The sequence below is a fragment of the Ursus americanus genome, chromosome 18 (genome assembly GCF_024610735.1).
Source record: "Ursus americanus isolate L20-20 chromosome 18, mUrsAme1.1.p, whole genome shotgun sequence".
Taxonomy (NCBI): Eukaryota; Metazoa; Chordata; class Mammalia; order Carnivora; family Ursidae; genus Ursus; species Ursus americanus.
In genome coordinates, this window is record NC_142144.1 from 21,385,984 (window position 1) to 21,404,076 (window position 18,093).

The following is an 18,093-nucleotide window of genomic DNA, read 5'->3' on the forward strand; positions in this document are numbered from 1 at the left end:
ATAAAACACTCAAAACATTTAGTAGTAGAGTTGGAGGATAAAGCCAAAAAAATTTTCCAGAAAGCAAGATAAAGATCAAAGATGTGGAGGAAGTGATGTCAGGGAAGATGGTGGGGTAGGAAGTGCCAGGAATCCATCTTGCCACCTAGACAACAACTGTACTGGAAGAAGGTATCTAGTGATTATTCTGGAATACAGGAGGTCTATTTAAAAAAACTTAAGAGCTCCCAGGGGAAACCTTGACTGGTAAACTGGGATGATTCACGGTGGATGTTAGCCTTCAGGACAGTAAGGAGCCACCCAGCCTCTACTGGCCGGCCCACATCCATAGTTTGCCTTGCTGGAGCCACAGGAGGCAATAAACACCTTTGCCTCTATATATCGGAGTTCTGGGTTCTGACTGTGGGTGGATCTTTTGATCATGAAGGAAGAGCAGACACAGAAGCCAGCCACCATTCTTCCAACCCCCACTGGCTAAAGTAGCTTCCAGAGGAAGTAAGGGAGAGCACCTGGTTTTTCTGGACATTGAAAAAAAAAATTCACATATGGGAGAATTTAGAAAACCATAGCCTCTGCCCAGGGAAATACAGAGTCAGAAAAATTTAAGCATTCCGCACAGACTGATCCCCAGCACAGACACACCCTAAAACAATCAAAAAGATGACAAACTCTCAAAAGAGGGAAAGCCTGATTTCCAGAGCTACCAAACCAGAAGATTTATATGTCGAGTTTTCAACGAAAAAAATCACAAGGCATACAAAGAAACAGAAAAGTAAGGCCCATTTGAAGGAATAACACAAATCAACAGAAAACGTAGCTTGGGAAGCCCAGGGATCAGACTTGCTAAACAAAACCTTTAAAACAACCGTCTTAAAGATCTTTAAGAGTGAAAGGAAGGTTCTGATGAGGCTGGCAGATCAAGTGAGAAAATGAAGATTCTTCAAAGCAGAAAAAAACAGGGACTAGGCATCCATGAATTACTACTTTAGAGGGGACTGCTCTCCTTGGTTCTGTTTTACAAAAAGACTACAAACCTCTTGAATACCAACGGCAAAGCCCCCAGAAGAGCTACTGATAGATTTGGCAATGCTTGTAGGTTACCAGAATCACTCTATAGGGAGAGACACTTGAGGACTCCAACCTGGAAGAATCTCTTGACCTTAGAACCTGTAAGAAAGAGTCCAGCAGCAAGATCTCACCAATGCCCTCAGGGTAGAAAATATTTTGCTAGTGATTTCCAACTTTGTAAGCATGAGATTAATTCAGGAGAGAGCCCACACAAGTGCCCTGGTTTGGGGAAAAGCTTCCTTAGGTCAGACCGTTATAGACGTCCATATTTCCACATAAGGGAGAGACCCTATGAAAGTGCTGTACTTCATAAACGACAATTTGACAGTACATTTTCAGAACCTTAAAATGTGTCTCCCTTTTCATCAAGTAGTTCCACCTCAGAGAAACAATTCTGAGGAAAACACAAAACAAGAAACAACAAAAATAGAAGTCTCTATCAGGTAATACACACACACGGGAAGAACTTCCAGTGGTTCTCCACTGCCCTGCTAATAAAACACAAACTCCTCAAAGGGGCTGGGAAGAAAGGTCTTTATGATGTGGGGCCTCAACTGTGGCAACACGAGGTGCAACCGACTCCTACCCCCAAGTGTCAGAGTCACTTTCCCGTGTGCTCCCACCTGCGAGGTTTCCCTTCATTTTTAGCACTGCACACAGCTCATTTTAGCTGTTAGCTGCAATCCTGCTCTGACCTGCAGCCTACGCACCCTTCCAATACACGTCAGTCTTACACATCCGACTGGATTTCTACAGGGTGGAGAATGTGAACTATTCGTCTCCTCATAAAGTGCATTGTATATACTAAGCATTAATGAATGTTTGTAGCATTTACAAAAATAGAGGCATATCTTATTGTGCTTCAGAGATATTGTGCATGTGGTTTTTTGTTTGTGTTACACAAATTGAAAGTTCGCACCAACCTTGGGTTGAGCAAGTCTACTGGCACCATTTTCCAACAGCATCTGCTCACTTTATGTGTCACATTTGGGGGATTCTCACAATATTTCAAACTTTTCGACTATTACCGTCTGTTATGGTGTTCTGTGATCAGTGATCCTTGATGTTACTACTGTATTGTTTTGGGCCATCACGAACCACACCCACATAAGACGGCGAACTTAACTAATTAATGTGTATGTTCTGACTGTGCCATTGACCCATGGTCCCCAGGTCTCTCTCCCTCTCCTCAGACCTCCTGATTCCCTGAGACACAACAATACTGAAATGAGGCCAGTTAATAACCCTATAATGGCCTCTAAGGGTTCAAGTGAAAGGAAGAGTCACACATTCCTCGCTTTAAATCAAAAAACCAGAAATAATTAAGCTTAGTAAGGAAGGCATGTCGAAAGCTGACTGGCCAAAAGCTAGGCCTCTGGCGTCAGTTAGCCAAGTTGTGAACACAAAGGAAAAGTTTTTGAAAGAAATTAAACCTGCTACTCCAATGAACACATGAATGATAAGAAAGCAAAACACCCTTCTTAGTGATAGGGAGAAAGTCTGAGTGGTCTGGAGAGAAGATCAAACCAGCCACAACATTCCCTTAAGCCAAAGCCTCATCCAGAGCCAGGCCCTAACTCTCCTGAATTCTATGAAGGCTGAGAGAGGTAAGAAAGGTGCACAGAAAAATTCAAAGTGAGCAGGGATTGGGTCATGAGAGTTAAGGAAAGAAGGCACCTTCATCACATAAGCAGTAAATAGAAATAACAGCTACATAACAGATAAACAGATAACAGATAAACAGCTGATGCAGAAGCTGCAGCAAGTTATCCAGAACTAACTACTTAATGAAGGTGGTTACCCCAAACGACAGATTTTCAGTGAGGACCAAACAGCCTTATAAGAAAATGCCATCTAGGACTTTCATAACCAGAGAGGTCAGTGCCTGGCTTCAAAGGGAAGGCTAACTCTCTTGTTAGGCACGAATGCAGTTGGTGACTTCAAGTTGCAACCATGCTAACTTACCATTCTAAAAATCCTAGGGCCCTTAAGAATTATGCTAGTGTCTTCTCTGCCTGTGCTCTATACATGGAACAACACCTGGATGACAGCACATCTGTTTACAACATGGTTTTTACTGAATTCTGTAAGCCCACTATTGAGACCTACTGCTCAGAAAAAAAAAAAATCCCTTTCAAAATATTACTGCTCGTAGTAATTTACCTGGTCACCCAAGGGCTCTGATGAAGATGTACAAGGTTGTGGTTTTTGTCACTGCTAACACAATATCCTCTCTGCAACCCCCGCATCAACATCAAGGATTGATTTCAACTTCCAGGTCTCATCAGGAATACATTTCGTAAGGCTGTAGCTGCCATAGTGATTCCTCTGTGGGATCTCGGAAAAGTGAACTGAAAACCTTCTGGAAGAGTCTCCGTTCTAGATGCCATTAACAACATCTGTGAAGAACTGAATACAGGGACTCTGCTATTTTACACCACTAAAAACAGTCAAAATGGTGGAAATAACCCAAATGTCCATTGATGGATGAAGGAACAAAATGTGGTATATACATACGATGGAATATTATTCAGTCTTGAAAAGGAATGAGATTCTGACACCTGCTACAACATGAACCTTAAAAAAAAAAAAAAAAACATTTTGCTAAGTGAAAAAAGCCAGACACAAAAGAACAAATATTCAATGATTCCATGTATAGGAGGTACCTAGAATATTCAAATTCAGAGAGACAGAAAGCAGAACAGTGGTCGCCAGGGGCTGAGGGCAGGACAGAATAGTTCTGGAGATGGACAGTGGTGATGATTACACAACAACATGAATGTACTTAATGCCACTGAGTTGTACTCCCAAAAGGGGTTAAAATGGCCCATTTTATGTTATGTGTATTTTGACACATTAAAAACTAACTCAAAAATAAGTATATAAAAGGAGATTCGCTGGCAGGAGCAGCTTTATCTTGTCCTGTGACCTGAAAGAAGTGTCTTCAGTGGAAAGTCATTAAGAAGAAACATTTTGAAAAGCAAAGTCTTCACTTTGAAGTAGAATGTGTTAAAGGGCTGATTTTAATACCTGTCAACGTACATCAACAGCACGAAGTCACACGCTGGTTAATAAGAACAATTCTATAAGGAATCAAAAGAAGTTTAAAATCTCTTGATGATCTGATAGGACATAAAAAATGAATTTAAGTACTTAGATGACAGCCCGCATTGAATATCCTTTAGGCAATTATACATAAGGAGTTATTGAAAGCAAGCTTTTGATAAATGTCGTGAAGCAGGGTTTGAGGTTGCTCTCTGTGGCTAGTATTTAGAGAGTTCATACTGGAGAAGGGACTTTTATGTAGAATAAAAAATATGACAACTCAATAAACTCCATTCTTTAAATGGAAAAAACACTTGAATAAACATTTTGCTGAAGATATATGAATAGCTACAGGGCACATGGAAAGATTCTCGCCATCATCAGCCATCAGGGAAATGCAAATTAAAATCACAAAGAGATACCATTTCAGCCCTTAGGACAGCGATAATGAAACAGACAGACAAGGGTTGGCGAGGATGTAGGGAAACCTGACTGACTCAGGGCTTCAGTTCCCTTTCCATTTAGAAATTATGACGGAGACTTTGCCAATGAAATTCTTAAAGAGATAATCACTAGTATCTGCACACTCTATTCCTCTGAGGTCTAATTTCACAAAGAAAACTTAACTGAAAAGGCACTCTGTATGATTTTTTTATGCTTTTCCTGAATTTCACTTACTCTCAACGGAGTCTTGGATGTTAAGATACATATTCCCCATGGGGGCGCCTGGGTGGCACAGCGGTTAAGCGTCTGCCTTCGGCTCAGGGCGTGATCCCGGCGTTCTGGGATCGAGCCCCACATCAGGCTCCTCCGCTATGAGCCTGCTTCTTCCTCTCCTACTCCCCCTGTTTGTGTTCCCTCTCTCGCTGGCTGTCTCTATCTCTGTCAAATAAATAAATAAAAATCTTAAAAAAAAAAAAAAGATACATATTCCCCAGATTGTAGGGGATCATACAGGGCTGCTCAACAATTTGGCAATTTCCTAAAAAGTTAAACAAAAATTTACCCTACGAGCCAGCCACTCAGGCATCTAAGAACAATGAAAACATGTCTACAGAAAGACTTACGCATCAATATTCAAGGCAGCATTATTCTGAAGAGCCATAAACTGTAAACAACCCAAACGTCCTTGCGCCGGTGAATGGACAAAATACGGTATACCCATAAAACAGGGTATCATTTAACAATAAAGGCCTGATGTGCTAGAACATAAACTTAGAAAATACGTCAATGAAATACACAAGAGCACATATGATCCCACTTGTATAAAATGTCCAGAAAAGGCAACTCTCCAAAGACAGGAGTGTAAACTGATGAGTGGTTGCCTGAGACTAGGTGTGGGAAGGGGGTTAGCTGTAAACGGGCACGAGGGATCTTACTGAGGTTACATAATGTTCTAAAAATGGATTATGGTGATTTGATACAACTCGGTCAATCTGCCAAAACTCACTGGATTGTACACTTGAAATGACTTTTATATGTACTTTATACCCCAAAAACTTGTTTTAAAAAGTGCCTCTATGTTCCAGATACCCAGCCGGTGCTGGTATAACACCTCCTCTTACGTATGCTGGAGGCTGTAACCAGTAAACGTCCTGAAGAGGTCTCTTTTCAAGAATCTTATATATTTCTCTATAAATTGTCTCTTTCTCAAGAAAACAAATCAGGGTTTATATATGTTTGCAAAAAACTTAAGACCAGATGAATGATTCCTGTAAGCCATATTCCTCTCATGGCTAGAATGTCTCTGGTTGGTCCATTTAGCAGTAACTATGCAGATCAGATTACCATACAGCAATATCCGAACTACAAACTTTTTTGGGGGGTGGGGGTGGGGGGGGAGTTGGGGTATAAGGAAGAAACCAGAAGCATTATTCAGAGGTAGCACTGCAAGCCTACACCCCTTAAATCACAGCAAATACTGCTGAGTCTCCCATCAGCACTAAGGATCTCTTCACTTTCATAAACAGTTGTCTGTTTGCGTCCTCACTTATAGGAGCTACCTCAAATTTCAACTTTACGAACTTTGTGGTACCATTGGTGAATCTGTAGGGTGCCTCCAGAACCCTAGGACTTGAGACCTAAACCTGACTCTGGGTTTTTAGTTCCTTTTTCAGTCAGAAATTATTACTCACGCTCCACCAATGAGAGGCATCGTAAGAAATGACCCACTGATATCTGTTCACTCTTATTTTCAGGTCTAATTTCTCAACAAAACACTTAATGGAGAAGTTATTTTGTGGGATTTCTACATTCTTTTCCTGAATTTTACTATCAGTGGAGCAGTCTCTTTAGACTTTAGAATATGTATTCTCCAGATGGTATCAAGTTCCTATAGTGGGGCAAGTCAGGTCCTATAAATCAGAGGACTTGGCCAGTAGAAGAGTAGATTCCCCATGTAAAGGCAGCAGCTGCTACTCCAAACCAGCTGACGACCCCACAGAAATACGGGCCAGGGTTGTCAGCCCTTATAATTTTTCAAGGCAAGAGTTTTTTTTTTTTTTTTGGTATGAAATCTCCTTTTTAAATGGTGACAACTAGTCTGTCTCTCTCTCTCTCTCTCACACACACACACCCCTTACCATGCAGACCAACCAAAACATATCAGACGGCCCAATCATAGCTTGTGACCTTTGTCCTACACATTTGCACTCTGATCACAGGGGGCTGTACTTAGGATAAGCAAACTTTTAAAAAAAATAGAATTCTATTTTGCAAAAGATAATCCATCCCAAATAGCTCTGTTTTCAGCACCCATTTCCTTCCACACCGCCCCCCCCCGTTTCCCAGCCCCCAACCCATTTTCCTAAGACTGGCACTCTCATGGCCAAGATGGCTCCAATGTATGCCCTCTAGATTCCTAATCCCCTCAGTCAAAGCCCAGAGGGAAAAACAGGTTGGGGTACTTTGTCCAGTTAAAACGTTCCCTGAAGACACACCCGCGTGAGCTCCACCGACTCGGCCCTGTTGATACTCTAGGGTTCCCAGCACCAGCCATTCAAAAAGTATACCACAGTCTCAGTTCAGGATCCCAAATGAGCACTTTCTACTAGAGAAACCTGAAAATTCCATCGAACCCAAAGTGGTTAGCTTATTTCCACAGCTTCGGAGAGGATCGGAGGTAAACTTAGAAATCGTGAGTCCCACCCCCTTCATGCTGCCAGTAAAGAAAACTCAAATTTAGAAAGGTCAAATGATGTGCCCAAGGTTAGTGAGCTCATTGGCAAACTGGGACAGAACCCAGAACCTAGGTTATGACTCGAGACCAGTTCTTGCTAGAAGCTAGAAGAGGGAAATCTCTTGAAGAGAAAAAAAAGGTTCGCCAGTGGGTCCCGTGCACCTCCTCTTGCTTTTTAAATCTGCATTTGGCCTTTCAGAATCATTGCGCATCTCATCCTGCTTCCTTCGCTTCCCACGGGACTTTACCAAGCCTCTTATGATCTACCACAGAAGAGTGGTGAGTGGCACAATATGTTTTCCCAGCTGCCAACCCATTAAAGTTGTAGCTCCGGATCCGTGCTGTGGTAGTGGACACCCCGGGTTTTCAATAAGGGACAATTTGATGAGATTCCACCCCCCCAACCACCTTAACTGTATTTCAAGAATTACTCTCCAGAGTGAAATCCCCGATGTCTGATGAGGCCTGAGTTACTCTTAAATGTCTTTTCACATTCATTACATTCGTACTCTCTCCTGCCAGTATGGATTTTTAGGTGCTCGACGAGGATGGAGCTCCGGCTGAAGGTTGCTCCGCAGTAATTACATTCATAGGGCTTCTCTCCGGTATGAATTCGATGGTGCTCGTTAAGAGATGAACTCTGACTGAAAGACTTCCCACATTCTTTACATTTATACGGTTTTACGCCAGTATGAATTCTCTGATGGCGGCTGAGGAGTGAATGGGTAGGGAAGGCCTTCTCACACTGGTTACACTTGTAGGGCTTTTCTCCTGAATGAAGTCTCTGATGGTAAATGACAGATGTAAAATGGCTGAAAGTCATCCCGCAGTCGTTACACAAATAGGGTTTTTCTCCAGTGTGGATCCTCTGATGTCGAGTGAGGCAAGAATTCTGTCTAAAGGCTTTTCCACATTCACCGCATTTATAGGGTTTCTCTCCAGTATGAATCCTCTGATGTTTGGAAAGGGATGAGCTGTGACTGAAGGATTTTCCACAGTTGTTACACGTGTAGGGTTTTTCGCCAGTATGAATTCGCTGATGTTGAATAAGAGAGGAACTGTCACTGAAGGGTCTCCCGCATTCTTTACATTTATAGGGTTTTTCTCCAGTATGAACTCTCTGGTGTTTGATGAGGTGGGCACTCAGGGTGAAAGCTTTTCCACAGTCGTCACATTTGTAGGGTTTTTCTCCGCTATGAGTTCTGTGATGTGGCGTGAGGGATGAACTATCACTGAAAGCTTTTCCACATTCATTGCACATGTAGGGTTTCTCCCCTGTGTGAATTCTCCTATGTTTGGTCAGTGAGGCACTGTAGCCAAAGGCTTTTCCGCATTTGCTACATTTATGGGTCTTCTCTCCCATCTCAGCTCCCTCATCTTTATCTGAGGTTGCATCTTGATTTAAATTTTTCCAACATTTTTCACAGATAGAGGAGTTTTTTCTCTTAAGGGATGAGCTCCGCGTAAAGGCTATCCCACAATTAGTGCACTTTTGGGTCTTCCCCCCCAAGTGCATTTTCTGATGTTTCTGGTGTTCAGTTAGGGAGGAAGAGTGACCTAAGACTTTTCTGCCTTCATTACATTTCCGTGGCTTCTCTCCAGTGTGTTCCTTGCGGTTCAGAATAAGGTCTGAATGAAAACTGAAGGGTTTCTTGCATTCATTATACCTCCGAGATTTCTTCCTTAAGTAGACTCTCAGATGTTTAATTATATCTGAGGTTTGCTTGAAACTACTTCCAAAGGGGCTCTTTTCTGGGTCAAATTCCTCACCCTTACTGCCTCTCCCATGAGTTTTCTTTTGTGTGCCTGTGACTTGCGAATATTCCTTACTGCTACGTTTCCGGGACTCTCCCATCAAGCCATAATTACCACCCATTAGGCATCTTTCTATTATTTTATCTAAAGTAGATTCTTCCAGAAGAACATCTTGATTTCGAGAGGATTCCTTCAATTCACCTCTAGGTTCACACTCTAAAAGAAATAACAAATAGAATGTGTCCTGTTTGCAATAAAGGAAGCTGTCCTATCTGGGATTGAGACAGGAAGAGATGAAGGAATGACTATAAACGATATGAATATGTCTTGGATGATTTTCAGAATCTTAGGAAACAGAGAAGGAAAAAATATAGAGAAACTAGGTAAATATAGGGGTTAAGAAAAATATTGGGGAAAATGAAAAGTTTGTGCTTTATAGTTAGAATAAAGATGCAAGTTCTTACCCTCATTTCAAATTTCTGTAAGAGGTACAAACGCACTCTCTCTCAATCCACTCTATTCTCTTTCCAAATAATGACAGTGCAAACGTTTATTGAATGCTTAGTAAACGCCAGGCCCCATATCAAGCACTATACTTGTATCTCCCTTAATTTTCACAACAGCCCTATAAGGTTGGTCTTGATATTATCCCTGTTTTGTGGGTGTGGCAACTAGGCACAGAGGGTGTAAGAAGCATGCCCAAAGTCACACGTGTTCTAAGTGACAGAACCAGATTTTTCATCTATTCTGACACCAAAGCCCATACTTTTGATCCCTATACCACACTGCTTCTCAAAGCAGCCAAGTAGCACTAAGTTTATAGAAAATGTCATAGACATGCAGTATTCCCTATGTTAGGCTTTCAAAGGTTATCACAGTCAACCTTATGGATTCACTCTAATCAGGCATCCATTTGCTGTCCCTATCACACTACTGTGTTTTCAATCCTATTCCTTCGGTCTTTGTCCTCCCTCAAGTGCAATCTCATAGCACCTTCCTGAACACAAACACCCAGAGCCTTGGGTTCAAGTCCCACAATCCCCACAGCTTTCTCCAATACCATACTCTATACTCCTCTCCGAACTTTGAACTCACTTATTAACCACATCATTCATCTTGACTCTTAATCATGAGATCACACCATCACTTTCATAAAACTATTTTTTAAAGAGTTAACTATAAAAAACAAAATTCTATTCCCCAGAAGTTAACCATTATTAAAAAGTCTGTGCATTTTTAAAAAGAATTATTTATTTTAGAGAGAGTGCACGGGGGGAGAGGTAGAGGGACAGGGTGACAGAAGCTCAAGCAGACTTCCCGCTGAACGTGGAGCCCGATGTGAGGCTCGATCTCAGGACCCTGAGATCATGACCTGAGTCAAAACCAAAGAGTTGGAGGCTTAACCAACTATGCCACTCAGGCGCCTCCATACTGTTGATTTAAATGTATATTTCATTGTTGACTGGTGAGTTGGAACATTTTTTTCAAGTTTACAACAATTTAAAGTTTAGTTTTGTCAGTTACTTTTAATTTTGTCAGCTATCTGCTCAAGTTCTTTGCCCATCTTTCTAACAGGCTCAGCGTTCCTTATTGATCTGCTAAAGTATTTTCTAAATTATAGCTACCGACTCTGCTTTGTCTATCAAAAAAGTTTTTTCTCCAGTCTGTTGTAAATAACTTTTTAAACAAGTTGTACATCTACATAATGCTTATGCAGGAGAGGGGTGCATATTTACACCATTTGTATTAAACATAATATCCTTTCATTGGGCATCTATACTGAAAACAGCCAATAGGTTGACTTTGGTTAAGATGGAATAGAGCTAAGTGAAATTACAGGGTTTTTTCCTTAAAAAAAAAAAACCAACAAGGTATTGATATATAAACAATAACTTATTTTTTAAATGTAAAGTTAATATATTTACTGCTAAAATTTTTCTTGAAATTTACTGCTAAATTTTAAAATAGAAGGACAAAGAAAAAACGTAATCCCTCAAAGATGACCAGGGTTAATGTGAATGTTCTCCAGACATTAAAAAATCTATCTATATCTATACACATATATGTACGTTTTTTTCCTTTTAACAAAAATGAGATTATACTTTCCATGCTGTCCGCTGGATGAATTCCTCCTTTTCCTTCAAAATTCAACTTCAACGTTAATTAAGCCATTGCTCCTGCATTTCCCACTGCTCCTTATACGGCTGTTAGTACAGCATACATCCCATTACTAACACTGTGTGCTTTGATATCTGTATTATGGCATTCCCAGAAATGCACTGCTCAGATCTCCAGCTCTGCAGTGCTTACTTAACAGCCCCCATGGCTGCTCTCTGATTCCACCATGGCATTCCCGCCAAGGCCACTTTCCCACAGCTGCTCCCAGGCAATGGCAAGTACGGCAGGTACACCTGGGCAGCCCAGAGACACAGTACTCCTGATAGGCGACTCCAGCTGGAGAACTCTTCTTTGGCCTTGCCAAAACTTTCCTAAACGGCACATCATGCGCCTGGGTGGCTCAGTTGGCTAGGTACCTGCCTTCAGCTCAGCTCATGATGGGATGGAGTCCAACATTGAGCTCCCTGCTCAGCAGGGAGTCTGCTTCTCCCTCTGCCCCTCCCCCCCCAACTCATGCTCTCTTGTCCCTCTCTCACTCTCTCACTCTTAAAAAACAAAACACTGCACATCAGTCTAAGACACTTCCTACCCAGCCTTCCTTCCTTCCCTCTCTCATTCACAGGTGTCACACCCACCTTATGCCCTGACAGGTCTCCCCATTTCCCTCACTGCAATTCTCCCCACTAAGTCCCTGGCATAGCTAATCATGTCTTGGCATCTACCTCTCAGGGGACCTACACGAATGGTCTCTCCGCTCAAATGAATATTCCAGGAAAGCAAGGGTCTACTCTAGTCAACCTTTCTATTTTAGCATCTAGCCCACCCAACATTTCAAAAGCTCTTCACAAATGACTTGGTTAAGCAACTGTTTTAATTTCTTTGCTTTTCACCAACTCACCTGGTCTGGAGCCTTTTGCGATTTCTTTTTCCAGCAGCCATGGCAGTTCAACCCACTTAAACTGGGAAATCAAATCTAATTTGGAAACTGGAAATCCTGCTCATAGAGAAAAGAATGAAAAAAATGACTGTTTCTGCACAGGATGAAGATGTTCCAACATTCACACACAGCCTCTGGTTCTCCAGGAAAGAGAAGATGCTGTCAAATACAGACATTAATCCTGGAATATGAGGAACTGGGGAAGGTATGTCCTTGAAGACAGCACAGTGATACTCAACATTTCCAGTTCAATGAAGCGGAAATGCTTTTTTGGAGAAAACATTGCAGAAAAGTACATTTTCAGAACCCACTTTTAGGATTAGTCGTTATCACCCCTGCATGCCCAGCCAATATAGTTAATAGCACTTATCTTTCAATAATAGGGGACAAAAAGGTACACAGCTTATATGTTAGATCATAAAGAGGTATCTTTACCCAGAAACTCTAGGTTCCTAAAGTTCTCCAGTAGCACTTCCTTATAGAGCTCCTTCTGAAAAGGCTCCAGCCTCCTCCACTCTCCTCTGGAAAAGCTCACGATCACATCCTTGAATGTCATGGATTCCTAACAAACACATAAAATACAGTCTTTTTGCATTGGATTAACATTCACAGGTTCTAGAGATCAGGAAGTGGACATATTTTGGGGAGCCATTATCAGTCTACGATAGCAGTATTAATTACAACTGTGAATAAGAATTTTTTTTCCCAGGGTGTCTGGGTGGCTCAGTTAAGCGTCTGCCTTTGGCTCATGTCATGATCCCAGGATCCTGGTAGAGCCCTGCATCCGGGTTCCCTGCTCAGTGAAGAGCCTTCTTCTCCCTCCCCTCTGCTGATCCCCGCTGCTCATGCATGCGTGCACATGTGTTCTCTCTCTCAAATAAGTAAAATCTTTAAAAAAATGTTTTTCTAAGTGATTTTTAACTAACTGATTACAAGTTATTCTGATTTGTAACTAGCTCCTTTTCTCAATTATGAGTTTTAGTACTTGTTCAGTTGATTCTCAGAGGTTTTCCAAATAGACCATGTTATCTGCAAATAACACATTTGTCTCTTTCATACCAATACTTACCTCATTCCCTTCTTATCTTACTGCATTGGCTAGAATATTCAAAAACTACTCATTAACAGCAGCATGATTAGACATCCTTATCTTTTTACAGGCATTGTGAGAGATGCTTTTTATTTTCCAACACCGCTCAGCTGGAGATTTTTTAAAATTGTTTTAAGGAAATATAATTCTATTTCCACTTGACTAACTTTATCAAGAATAACTGTAGAATTTTAGTAAACTTTTTGTTGTTGTTTTTCTTAGAGTCAGACCTGTGACAAATTCTGGTAACTGAAATAAAACAGCATCTGAAGAATGAGTTCGAAGAATGTGAAGAATGTGAAGGAAACTGTCTTCATCATTCTAGTATCTTTATACCACTCTGTAGGAGCTCAGCAAGTAATTCACTTAAGAATGAAAACCAGTGAAAGGAAGCTTACCTGGGACTCAGTACTTGGAAGGACAGAAACCACTTTATTTTCTTCAGGGTTCTCCTCTTGGGAAATAACAGACTCTTGAGAGACTGGATCTAGGAACGGGGGGTGGGAAAGAACACTCTAGTCTTTCAAATGCATTCCTCAGGCTAGAAATTCTTATACATGTTTCTTTGGAGAAAAAGGTCAGAAGAAACAAAGTTTTTCCCACTCTTTTTAAAACAGAGATAAAAGCCACATACACTCTCTTTTTAAAATCCAAGTTTTTCCCCTACTCCACAAAATAGCCTTTCAATCCCTAAGCTCACAATAATTGACTTCATTCAATCCACACACCTACAGTTTTAATGTGTTTAATTTGCATAAGTTATTTTTAAAATATTCAGAGGCTGTATTAATATAAAACAGCATATTTGTTTTATGTATTAATTTGTTTTCTTCATAGTCCTAGCACAGTGCCTCGCAGAGAGTCCCTTCTCGAATGAAAGCATGGGGCTGGTCTCAGGAACACGCACCTCTTCTGCGGTCACCAGCAGATGCCTAAAGAGGGAAATGAGGAACCTGAACATATCAACTAAAGAGATTATATACCTTGAGATGTCAACAGATCTTCTTCTGATAAGGGTTAAGTATTTTTTAAATCAGGCTTTACTTTCTTATGAAGAGAATCTTAGGCAGCGTATTGATTAGATAATCAAGAGGAATTAAGAATCAGAATTATGTAGAAGGGACTCTTTTAAGGAAACTGTTCTTACAGAGTGCTAAAGCAATTAATTCACGAACTTTTTTATTGCAAGAGGCTTCCACACAGAGGCCCTAATTTTGGAGAAGCACTGTGTTGCCATGACAAGTCAGAGAAGTCAGGAAACCCCAATGTCGAACATACCAATTAGCTGTGTCACCACAACCTAACTCTGTGGAGGTAAATGCCATTTTCCTACCGTGGAACTCTTGGTGGAATATAAACTGTCCTATGAATGTACTGAGAGCCTTACGGTAGCTCGTCCGCTCCACATATTCGGAACACTTGTAGCATATTAGAGGGATTTTATAAAAGTTGAACCACATGCCCTCAAAGGGCTAGCCACCCTAGAAGTCTTTTTATCAATATTTTACGAAGATATAATTCAATTTATGTTTTAAGCATGTGTATATGTATAATAATGTAATTATAAAACTGTAGGTCAGCTGTTCCTCCCCCGATGCTGTGGAAATCGTACTATCCAATAGCGTAGCTGCTTGCCACCTACAGCCATTTAAATTTAAGATTCATTTCCTTATTTGCCCTTGTTACATTTCAGAGGCTTAACCTGCAGTGCCAAACAGCACAGAATGCATTTCCATCATCACGGATACCGGGTACCCCAATCTAGAAACTTGCTCCCACACACAGTGGAGGCAAAAGTTAAGGCCTGGGCTGGATGATATGCTTGTGAGTCCCCACATTTTCAGGTAATTTCCCGTGTTCTAAGATTCCCTTTTACTCAAGGCTGAAAGGAAAGAAATTAGTATTATACCTTATCAAGTTTAACCCTCGTAAAGATTAAAAAAAAAAAGAAGAAGAAGGTTCTGAGAGGTTGCATAGCTTGCCCACGATTACACCATAAAAGTCAGGGCTGATCCAAAGCCAGTTCCAACCCCAAACTTAGACTCCTTTTTAGCAATCAGTTGCTTTCTTTGGGGGAGTTTACTTTCACACCTTGAGAAGACTGCTCCCTCTTCCTCCCGCCATCTATAAATCTCACCTTCCTTTTCTTCAAGCATTGGGGTCAAATCCTCTATTAGGGTCACCACTTCCTCACTACTCTCAGGATGCTGTGACTTTACCCAAATCCTGATCTCCCCGGGCAGAATGGTCAGGAATTGCTCAAACACCAAAAGCTCCAAAATCTGCTCTTTCGTGTGGATGTCTGGTCTCAGCCACCGAATGCAGAGATCCCAGAGCTGATTCAGGGCTTTTCTGGGTCCAGCTGCTTCTGAGTAACAAAACCACCTGAATCTCTGTCTGAAAGTCTCTGGGTCAGTACTGTCTCCTCTCAGGATGGCTTCTTGATCCCCAGGAGTATCCATGCTTAGGACCTTGCTTGGTTCACTTGAGGCCAGAGTGTGAGGGTCTGGGGAGATGGCTGTCATCTTCTTCAAGGATACCACAGCCTGCAATGTGTATCAGCAGCAGGAACCCAATTCCCTTTAGACTCTAGTTGAATTATCAGTACAGTCCACCAACAGGCACTATAGACAGTGAAATATCAAGGGTTCCAAGCATTCAGCTTATGGTCTTGCAGCAACTGTCAAGAAATAGAAGATATTAAGCAAAACAAATTATTACTCCTAAGAACATAGTTCTTGGATTGGTTCAGATATATGTAGACATGCGTGTATCTAGAAGCCTAGAACAGCCCTGCCCAGCTGCTACATTAAAGGTCTACGTGAGAAGCGGAGGAGTTATTTAACAGTAATTAAAGACACCCTCCAAGAAAACAATTTCTTCAAACTAAATACTCCTCATAAGTAAAACACATAAGAAAAGGCTCACGGCTACAAGAGAATCCAGACACAAAGTTATTTATCAGCTCCTGAACTATTGCAGTGAAGGGCCACCCACTTCCCACCAGGTGCTCAACTTACCAGCCTGATTTCCTATTTGCCTCTCAAATTTCTCATAATCAATAACCAAGTGCTGGCGGTTTTATTTCCTAAGAACCTCTCCATTCTATCCTACTTAAGCTACCCATGTACAGGTTTCAATTCAGTCACACTGCAGCCTAAGGATGCCTTCTAATATGCACACCTGGGTCAAACCCCCCCCCATCTGTACCAAGGTAAAATTCAAATGCAGAGGCCATGCATGAGCTAGAGACCCTGCCCTAAAGACCTCACCTCTCGAGCTCTAGCTGCCCCTGATGGGGGCTGCAGCCAGAAAGAATGTCCCCATTTCCACACACCCTCTCTCCCCTTCCATCCTTTGCACTGGGCCCTTCCCTCTCCTTGAAAGCTGCCTTCTTTCCCTCTCCTACCAAACTTTAACTCATCCGTTAAAACTTGACTCCTTTCAACTGTCACCTCTTGTACAAAGCTTTCTCTGATCCCCAGGTGCTCTTTTGCACAGAACCTATCCTGTGCTACGTGCGTTCTTTCATGCTGCAAATAACTGATCAGGACACTATGGAGACACGCGTGGACAGATGTGGCAGGGTCCCCACCCTCAGACAACACCCAGGAAATGACAATACAGCCTGAGTGAGATGCGCTACAATGCGGCAGGTGAAAGCACTCTCTCCTCCTGTTGCAACTATAACACCAGTAATTTCCCACCTCCGAGCACAGAGCCTGGCTCACACGTATGCATGACGTCACTTATTCCTCCGCCAAATATTAGGCGCCTACGGAGTACCTGCGCCGCGCTGAGCACCTGGGGCTGTGCGGTGACTAGACACTCGTCTCGGTCTCCAGGGAGCCTACAACAGAGGCTCCGCGAAAATGTGACGCAGGCAGAGAGAAGTTCTCAAAGGGAGGGGGGCGCTGAAGACATTTTGGTTATCACGACTGGAGGAGGCGCGCTACTCGTACCTACCTGGCGCGTACAGCGGATGCTGCTAAACATCCTGCAGTCACCGCATAGCTCCCTTCCCCTACGCGCACACATCAAAGAACTTTCCCGCCCAAAATGCCCGCGTCCCCAAGTTGCAGGACCGTAAGGGCAGGGAAGGGATGGAGGAAAGCTCCATCATTCAGGACAGTGCCCACCTACCCGCCCCCCCCCCCCCGAAGCTGCGGCATCGGGAGTGCACGGTGAGGTCGCTCGGCTCCCCACCCACCCCGCTCCGGGTGCATCCTTGGAACCGGAGAGCTGGCCGCGGCCCCCAAATCAGGGGCCCGGGACAACCGCTACCTGCATCAGCACCCGCAGTCAGGACCATCGCCACCGCAATGAGCTTCTAGAAACTGGTCCTGCAGGAGCTGCGCGCGCAAGCCGGCGAGGGGCCACTGCGCCTGCGTAAAGGCGCAGAACTACGATTCCCGGAATGCGTTTGTCCCGCTTTGCGAGAGTCCTGTGTTTTCCATAGGCTCCCACCTGGCCTGTTGCGCATGGTCATTGGGAAACGGCTGGTGGGCTCGCCCAGAGAATTATTGCTGCGCCAGAGGCCTAAAGGCCTGGAACCATCTCAGGTTTTCAGGTTTTTGATGCTCGGTCTCCTTGGTCACCTCAAACCATCCCTCCTCCTTCTTCTTTCTGCCCTTCCCTGAAATCCAGGCTGGAAAAACCCACTGCAGAAGCATATCAGTGATGCATTCAATGCAACCCATAATTAATGCCACAAGTTGCATTTGAACAAATAGTAATTTTATTAATTTCACACCTGCCACCATGCTCCAGAACACCATCATGCCTCCCCGGAGTTACTGCAATAGCCTGTTGAATGCACTTTTCTAATCTTTTTTTTTTTTTTTAAGATTTTATTTATTTATTTGACAGAGAGAGACAGCCAGCGAGAGAGGTAACACACAA

The 18,093-nt window shown here is 42.6% G+C and overlaps 1 protein-coding gene across 1 annotated transcript; it reads right to left on the minus strand.

The window, feature by feature from the left end:
- Positions 1-525: 525 nt before the first annotated feature.
- ZNF483 (zinc finger protein 483) lies at positions 526-17,534 on the minus strand. Its single transcript, XM_045814820.2, has 6 exons — positions 17,476-17,534; positions 15,329-15,871; positions 13,590-13,678; positions 12,537-12,663; positions 12,063-12,158; positions 526-9,262 (listed from the first exon to the last, which is right to left on the minus strand). The coding sequence occupies exons 2-6, from the start codon at positions 15,714-15,716 to the stop codon at positions 7,719-7,721; spliced, it is 2,244 nt and encodes a 747-aa protein (XP_045670776.2). The 5' UTR covers positions 15,717-15,871; positions 17,476-17,534; the 3' UTR covers positions 526-7,718.
- Between the last annotated feature and the right edge of the window lie 559 nt (positions 17,535-18,093).